A 9,276-nucleotide genomic window follows, 5' to 3' on the forward strand; every position below is an offset into this window, starting at 1 on the left:
CTTGGTGGCATTCTGGGTAGATGATGTGTATTTACCTGAAATAAATACTTACATTCCTCAAATGGTTTCTCTTTAAAATGTAAGATCTTGCATTTGCTAAGAAGTTTTGGCAGATGTGGCAGGCAAGATTGTTGTTGTTTAGTCTTCAGTTCAGGATCACCTTATTAACTAAAGCTAATAAATATTTTATATCTCCCAAATAGTTTTCTCTCTAAGAGATGAGTTTTATAAATACTTGAGCTCTTCTGAGCAGGTTAGGAGAAAGTGATGCAGAAGTCGAAAGATACTGTTTTTCTCCAGAAAATAATTCCCATTAAAAGAAATATAATTGTTCCTATTTATTTTTAGCAAACAAAAACTTTACTCACCATAATGCTCTAGGTGGATTCCACAGATCAGTTTTGTAGACTGAAAATTCTGTATATGACAGTGGCTGTTATTTTGGATTTATAGCTGTTCTCAAGGACCAAGGGACATTTCAGGCCAGAAGAAATTAATGAAGAAATCAATAGTGATGGCTTGTTGTCAGTGTTCTCTCTTTTAGATTAGAAAAATGACTTTATTGTACTAAGATAGTCTCAAAACCATTTCATTCTGAACTTGAATTAAGGAAAGACTTGGCACATAGCATTCTTTGGAAGTCAGCAAATCACCTGTTCAGTGATTCCCATCTTGATTTATAACATTAAATGTATTTCACTCTCTTACATAAAATTTCTGCCATGGGTAGCAATTTAATCTGTTTAGATTAAACTAAGAAAATAATTGAGCAGTATTAATATTTTAAGAGAAAAAAATTGTCTTATGAGTGACACATATTTATGTTCTATTAAATGTCAGTTTATTCAGCAGCCAAGTTCAGTGCTGGGGGCTGCTTTTCTTTTGGGCTTAATTGGTAGTCTATATATTGTAAGGTCACAGTACCTTAAGGTCACTTCTGAAATCAGATTCCATATGGTAAAGGTTAAATGTTTCAAGTATTCCTTGTAATAAATGGCTGCATGCCACAGTATCTTTTTAGTGTGTGGCTAATTATGGAAGAAGGAAGGAGAAAAGGCTAAGACTCATATTCTTAAAGGAGAAACCAATATATTTTTCTTGTTTGGAATATATAATTTTCCTTGGTTCTTTACACTTTCAACACTTTTTTAGACACATAAAGAGCTCTAAGGCAGAAGGTAGGTGAATTTGAAATAAGACTATTACATACAATTTTGAATTCACTCTGTTATTGTAAATCATGGTACCCTTTTAAACTTAAGAGAAATTCTATATTACATCTTTCTTTCCTTTTCTATTCTAATTGAATTTTATTTTTTGTCACCTAAGCACATTAACACTGAAATTCCGACAACACTTTCATGTGTGTAAAAGTGGCTTGTTGAAAAACATACATAGTTGCCCTTTATTGTTCTTTTTCTTTACTTGTTTTCTATGTTTGCCATTTGTTAGTCTTTTGCTTGGGAGCTTTAAAGAAATAGTTAAAACCAGTTTGGAGCTCTTTTATTTGCCCATACAAACAGAATGCATCTAGCAGCATTATCAGCCTCAGTTTCTCCACTTCATTTCATTCTTCAAAATATATATGTCCTTTACTGTATTACAATAAAACTGTTAATATCAAGTAATGTAAAAATTGTGGTTTTTCATTATGATATTAACTTTATGAGATTTTTAGTATGTTTCTTGGCAAACTGAACACTATCCAATATAGTCTGTAAATTGTATTTTTAATACACCGCTATAATAATGGCATTTGAGAAAAATTGTATTTATTAGTGGAAAATATCTAGAGTTCTAAAAATGTTTAATTTATGTAACATTTGTTATGCAGAAAGATTTCTTAGTTTGATATCAATTTTCAGAGTTCTTTGTATATGGCAGGCTTGCTTATTTCAAGAGAAGAGAGATTTTAGGGAACAATGATCAGCATGATAGACATTCAGAGCCTCGATTAAACTTGTTCCTAAGACTCAAAATGAAAGTATGAAAAAGAATAAGAATACTTTGATATATGCTGAAATTCATAAATGAACTTTAAATGCATTGAAAATAATATAGAAACTGAACTGTTCAGCCATCCTTCATTAGATTCTGAACCTGAAGATTTTATATTCATTTTTGTTGCACATCATTAAAACCTGAATTTAGAAAAGTGAAAACCAGAAGAAAGAAAATTTTTAAATGAATTATAGCATATTGTTCAGCATCATATGAAGTTCAAAATGAAGACATTTGGATCAGAATCTGTGACCCTGAAAGTCAATTTCATCTGAAGATCAAACCAGAATAAATGAAGTTGACAAGAAAGAATGGAAATTGTGGGAAGAATAGACATTTTCAGTAATTCACTTTTTTTGTTGTGTGGACACTTCAAAAATATTGGTATTGTATTGATATGTAATAATGACTGGTATTACTGGAATGGACATATCAGAATCCCTTTCATAATTTGGATGCTGCTTCAGCAGTGGAAATCTTAAGAAACAAAAAGGACTTATGATTTTGAAAAAAGGCTGTGATTTAGAAGAAGAATGTTAATATTAAGAACATTTATGGATGCGGCAAACTCAGACTACATGTGAAACCTGTGGCACTTTGAGTTGGTGTGTTAAGGTAAAATACAATTTTTATCATAAAGGGCTGTTCCTAATTCTTGCTATTTTGGATACCGTTGTAATACATGTAATTTAACAACTTTTTAAAAAACAACTGAAAAAAACCTTTTGTAAATGATACCAATTAAGAATGGGGCATTTGTTACAAAATTTGATATCTAAGTAAACTCCTTAGTCAATGTTATCAGACAGGAGAGGATGGAAAACCTTTAGATTGAAATGTGTGTGAATTTTTAGCCCGAATGAGAAGAAGAATTAAAATAAGAAAAATCATTTGTGCATGACAAATACCTGGCATCACATGTCAAATGATCATAATATTTGCCCTGTAGCTTTTTATGACTAGGATGGAAAGAAAAGAACATTTGTATAAAAATAAAGTAGGGTTTCTTTGTTTTCAGTATATAGCTCTCTTATAATTCTTTTTAAAAAAATAAGTAATATCAAGCAATAATGATCAGTAATAGTCTGAGATAGGCACATCTTAAGTTTTCCTAATAAAAATTTGTACTTATGGTGTATCCACCTACATCCGAGTAATTCAAGTGCACTAGATGCTTATGAAGTTTGAATTCCTAAGAAAGGCCTGCTATTTTATTTAAAAAAATGTTTTAAATTAATAAATATATGGTAGCTTAATGAATCTTTTTTGCACTAGATGAAAACTAGAGAACTGGTTGAGGTTTTTATAACTCATATAAACTATGATGAGATAAGTAAACCCATATTAAATTGGCCAGGGATCCATTTACAGGTGGTCCTCAACTTACGACCACAACTGAGCCCAAAATTTATGTTGTTAAAAAGTGAGAAATTTGTTAAGTGAGTTTTGCGACATTTCTTGCCAGAGTTGTTAAGTGAATCACTGTAGTTGATAAGTTAATAACCTGGTTGTTAAGTGAATCTGGCTTCCCCATTGAATTTGCTTGTCAGAAAGTTGCAAAAGGTGATCACATGGCTCCGGGACACAGCAATGGTCACAAGTATGAGTCAGTTGCCATGCATCTGAATTTTGATCACATGATCCTGGAAATGCTGGAAAGGTGGTAACTCTGAAAAATGGTCATAAGTCATTTTTTTCAGTGCCGTTGTAACTTTGAGCGGTCACTAAATGAACTGTTGTAAGTCGAGGACTATCTGTATTCTTGAATGCATTGAAAGTTCACAGATATACCTTCTAAAGTATGACTTTTCCAAGTTAGCACGAAGTGGTATTCCTTTGGTGTGTTTTTTTTTCTTTAAAATATTCAGAGGTCACGCCTAAGGGTCCGTCTGAGGACATGGACAGCAGCACTTCTGTGACTGTGATTTTTATTCTGCAGGTCCCAGCAGAGACGGCACAATTAGTGAAGACACTATTCGAGCTTCCCTTATATCAGCAGTCAGCGATAAATTGAGATGGCGAATGAAAGAAGAAATGGATCGTGCCCAGGCAGAGCTCAATGCCTTGAAGCGCACGGAAGAGGATCTGAAAAAGGGTCATCAGAAGCTTGAAGAGATGGTAACTCGTCTAGACCAAGAGGTGGTAAGCAGGAGGAAAGACTCTTCCCTGAATAATTTTGGTTGTGCATTAGTACTTGTATCTTTTCTCCACCACCACCACCCCCGCTCCATCTACTTCTACTGCTTAGAGCACATGACCTGTGGTCAAACGTATCTTCATAATGGTGGGAAAGACAAATTGTCTTTGCGTGTGCTGGAGTGCCGGAAACCCGAAGACCAGCTGGCCAGTATGCATGTGTGCACTGGCCACCTGGTCTTTGTATTTCAGTTTGGGTACTCGGTGCTGAAAAGGTTCGCCATCTCTGAACTAAGGCATCTGGATAGAAATAAAACACTTGATCTGGGAAGTAAAGATTCCCTGTGAAAGAAATTCTCTCTCTTTCATGCTTATATGCTTTTCCTTTCACATTTCAACATGTAAATCTATATGTTGTGGTTGCATCTGGAATACTGTTGCAGTTCTTTATCTCATCAGCAGCTTAGTAACACCCGTGTTCTGTGAACTGGTTACCACTTGGTTTTCGGATGTGCCTCAAAGTGCAGGTTGTCATCTCTAAAGTCCTTCATGGCAAAGAGCCTAGTTACCTGTTGCCTTTAGTCTATACCAATCAAGTAAAATCTGATAGAGCTAACTCACTCCTGCTCCCATCAAGTAAGCAGTATCACCTAGCAGAACCCAGGAGGCAGGCCTTCGGCATTGCAGCACCTGTCCTCTGGAATAGCATCCCCTTGGAAATTCATGTGACTGCAAACCTTTGAAAAGGGGCTTTTTGTTCATTTTTTTAACTTTCCGATAGAGATTAGAATTTTATTTATAGTTAAGACCCCAAATTGTTTGAGTTGCATGGCTGGTAATCTAATAAATAAATCTCAAAAATGATTTATACATAAAAATGTATTTTAAAATCTGGGAAATCTTGGAAGGAAGCACCTGAGCATGTGTCGCTATAAGAAGGCAAGCTGAAATAATTTTTGCTTTATAACATGCATGTGATTTACTCTGAATCTGAAGGAGTAGTTTTTAATTATTTGGGGAGCTCACTTATCTATAATGAAACAATGACACCATCAAAATGGGCAGCTCCAGTGGGGAAAATGCACTATTCCTAAACAATGGATTGAGCACAAAATGGATCTGAAGTCATGACAAGCAGTTAGGGAAATTATTAAGAAGGGCTTTGAAAATATGCTTTTATATAAATATGTGATAGGCCAGACTATTGCATTTCAGAATGACTACTGTAACGTTGGAAAAAAGTAGAAAAATGTAGTCAAATACTCAAATGTATTTGAGATCTAGAGTAATATCTAGTGAGTTAAAGGAAAAGATGAATAAAAGAGTTCATGATAAAAGCTTATACAATTATGAGGACATTGAGAAAGTTAATTGATTATTCATTTTCTTATATATTATATTTGAAACTAGAGTAATCTAGGTAAATTAATGATAAATGATTCAAGGTAGATGAAATAATATATAGTTAAGATTATGAGCAGCAAGGCAAAAAACATTATAAGCCTTTTTTAAGAATAGTGGCAATGTGCATGTGGCTGATATCACTACTGAATCACAGAGGAAAATAGTTAATGTAGGAAATACAGGATTTAATTCAAATCTGTTAAATCTTTTCTTAATTCCCTTGGGCTATTTTATATTAGTAATTGTGTTGATCGCCTGTGATTAAAGTTACCAGGCTAGAAACTTGGATGACTTTGGGCTAGTTACTGTGTCTCAGCCTTGGGATAAAGTCAATGGCAAACCAGTTCCCAAAATGTTGCCAAGAAAACCGCAGGGACTTACTGTATCAGTGAAGACTCACTCAAAGGAACAACAACCCCAAAAAAGTACAATACTCAGTAGGTGAAGGTGAAAGGTGGAATTTAGAATGTTAATTTTAAATGGATATAAAGTCATTTTACTGTCTGTCTGTCTGTCTAGGCTGAAGTTGACAAAAATATTGATCTCCTGAAAAAGAAAGATGAAGAGTTAAGTTCTGCCTTGGAAAAAATGGAAAGTCAGTCAGAAAACAATGACATAGATGAAGTTATTGTTCCTACTGCACCACTTTACAAACAGATACTGAACTTGTATGCGGAGGAAAATGCTATTGAAGATACCATCTTTTATCTGGGGGAAGCACTGCGACGTGGAGTTATAGACCTTGACATCTTTCTCAAGGTAGTTTTAATGAAATGTCCAAATATACATGAATATAGTGGCCATTCCACTTGTCCACCTTAATTCTGAACTTCAATGCTATTTAGTAAATGTGATATACAAATGCAGAGTTTTCTTTTCCTGATCTAATAATAGTATATAGACAGCAATTGTGGACCCACTGTTCACATGGTAACTACAAAGATACAGTACATATGCTGTGATTCAACTTATTTCATCTCTTTGTTTACTTTCTCTCTCCCATATTTATCTTTGTTTTTTTAACTAATTTACTTTGCAATTGATTTTTGCCACCGGTTAATTCTCTGCTCCTGGATATTCAGACTATTATCTTGCTACTTTTCAGTGGAATACTTAGTATCTATCTGTATACACTGAAGTTCCAGAGAGGTATTTTATGAATCTGGCTTGGCTTGGCTTGGCTTGGCTTGGTTGTTGGCCTATCCCCCTTACTTTTGTTGCATAAAATAAAGCTCTCTCAACAGTGAGATCTATTAAGAGAAGAAAATGGAATCACCAGAGCAAAATCGGTAGAGTGCTTTGCAGTTCCCTCATACATACTTCACAGCAACACCATGCTTTATAAAGAAGCATCTTCTGTTCTTTGTGTATTATCTCTGATGAGAAGAGGTAGTACAGTCAATTAAAGACTGGGAAATAATGGATTTAGGTACCTTTATATAATACATCTCCCAGTTAATGTTTTCTAGAATTGGGACTACAGTTTCCAGCATTCTCTGATAACATAACCAATTATAATCCCTGCTTCATTAAGTTAATACATTCCAAATTGGTATTTGAAAATACTGTTATATTAATTTTTATTATACAGGTAGTCCTCGATTTACGAACATTGTTTAATGACTATTTGAAATTACAACAGCACTGAAAAAAGTGACTTGTGACCATGTTTCACACTTATGACTGCTGCAGCATCCCCATGGTCACATGATGAAAATTTTAATGTTTGGCAACAGGTTCATATTTATGACAGTTGCAGTGTTGTGGGGTCACCTTTTGTGACCTTCTGACAAGGAAAGCCAGATTCATTTAACAACCCTTGCACTAATTTAACAACTGCATGAATTCATTTAACGACTGTGGCAAGAAAGGTCGTAAAATGGGGCAAAACTTACTTAATAATTATCTCACTTAGCAATGGAAATTTTGGCTCAATTGTAGTCATACATCGAGGACTACCTGCATAGGAATGATCCACATTTACATCATATTGTGCCTTAGAATATTGTCCCATTTCTGCTAATTAGAGCAGCTTCCTGTTGATTTTATGGCTTTATCAATATGTAGTTGACAATATAAAATGTCTTTTAGTGAAAACCTCAATACACATTGTGCGAAGCTAAGTCTCCTGAAAATATTAAGAAGTAAACTTAAAATCCATTGGGGAAGGAAATCAAACAATTTTTCAGTACATTTTATTTTGACCAGCCCTTTTCAAAATCAAAATCTGACTAGTAGTTGTAAATATTTATTTCAATAATGGATTAATTGATGATCTCAAATACATGTATATCATGTTTGTTTTATCAGTCTTGTACAATTTATCCTAGATCTGTTTTACTTCTTTTCAGCATGTCCGTCTCTTGTCTCGCAAGCAATTCCAACTGAGGGCACTTATGCAGAAAGCAAGAAAGACTGCAGGACTCAGTGATCTCTACTAATCAACAGAATGAGAAAGTGTAGTGGGGGCCAAATGGTCATATTCTGAGTTTCCTTTGAATATGTAGGTGGAAAAAAAATAAGTTATTACATCATTCAATTGTAAGATATTTTGAATGGATAATATATTTTTCTTTCTCTTCTTTTTGGTAAGGACTAGCTTTTATGAATGCACTTTCAATTTTCTGTAATCCTTTTGCATTGATGGACTGATGGCTAAATAAAATACATTGCATAACCTTTTTTTTCTTGTGCTATAGATATTTGTGCAGTGAGCATGTCATTCTTTTCATTTAACACCTGCAGAATATAGCTGGAATTGTTATCTGTGTACTTTTAAGATCAATTTGTAATAAAAGCCTAGAAGAAAGCTGGAGGCTAAAATGTGTTTTACATTATTTAAAAATCGTTGTATGATCTGATCCGTTGCTTGTTTAGTAAACACTTCTTAGCATTGAAAAAACTATCACTTCTCCCCTATTAACCATAAATACTGTATATTTTCTCATTGTTAAATCACCTATTCTTTTTTTAATCAGATTAATTCTTTAGGATATCTCTTAAAATGTGCCATTAATTTAATGAATTAATAACGAATTTTATGGTGGTGAGTATCGAAATACTTTAAAGAAGAACTATAACCAAATAAACCAATGAAAGATACGTAGATTGAACTCTACGATTCTATGATTGAACTCTATAAAACAGTATTCTTATGTTACAGGAATCCTACGTGCTTTGATTCTCCCATATTCATCATTGACCTCTAAAGCCTCTGGAACTGATTTTGTAAGAGGGAGAATTTCTTTTCTTGCCTTGCCACCAGTCTCACATATTAAAAAATGACCAAATTCATACACTAAAAACCTTTAAAATAATAAAAATTATTAAGACTGTGGAAAATATCATCTCTGAGAGTGCAATTCAACTTAGTAACAATGTAATCCTTTAACAGCCTCTAGCCCGTGACTACCACACTCCCCAGCACAATGACGCAATCATGTCTTCAGACCTTTCCTAAAGGCCAGAAGGGCTGGAGCTATTTTAAGTTCTAGGGCAGTGTTTCTCAACCTTGGTAGCTTGAAGATGGGTGGACTTCAACTCCCAGAATCCCCCAGCCAGCAGCGCTGGCTGGGGGACTCTGGGAGTTGAAGTCCACCCATCTTCAAGCTACCAAGGTTGAGAAACACTGTTCTAGGGGAAAGATGATCCAAAGGATAGGCATCAGGATAAGGAAAAGCTCTCTTCCTGGGTCCTGTCAGATGACATTCCTTCATGGATGGACCTATAACATGC

The 9,276-nt window shown here is 34.4% G+C and overlaps 1 protein-coding gene across 2 annotated transcripts in view; it reads left to right on the plus strand.

Moving 5' to 3' along the window:
- Positions 1-8,354, plus strand: part of TSG101 (tumor susceptibility 101) — a 40,559-nt gene extending 32,205 nt beyond the window's left edge. For both annotated transcript variants that reach the window (XM_070933443.1, XM_070933450.1), the window contains 3 exons: positions 3,941-4,143; positions 6,061-6,300; positions 7,893-8,354. In XM_070933443.1, the coding sequence (XP_070789544.1) occupies positions 3,941-4,143; positions 6,061-6,300; positions 7,893-7,982 (533 nt within the window). In that variant the 3' untranslated portion in view covers positions 7,983-8,354. The remainder of the gene's footprint in view (positions 1-3,940; positions 4,144-6,060; positions 6,301-7,892) is intronic.
- The last annotated feature ends 922 nt before the right edge of the window (positions 8,355-9,276 follow it).

Source organism: Pituophis catenifer, unplaced genomic scaffold (assembly GCF_029215685.1).
Source record: "Pituophis catenifer annectens isolate HBS135680 unplaced genomic scaffold, rPitCat1.0.hap2 SCAF_1, whole genome shotgun sequence".
Lineage (NCBI taxonomy): Eukaryota > Metazoa > Chordata > Lepidosauria > Squamata > Colubridae > Pituophis > Pituophis catenifer.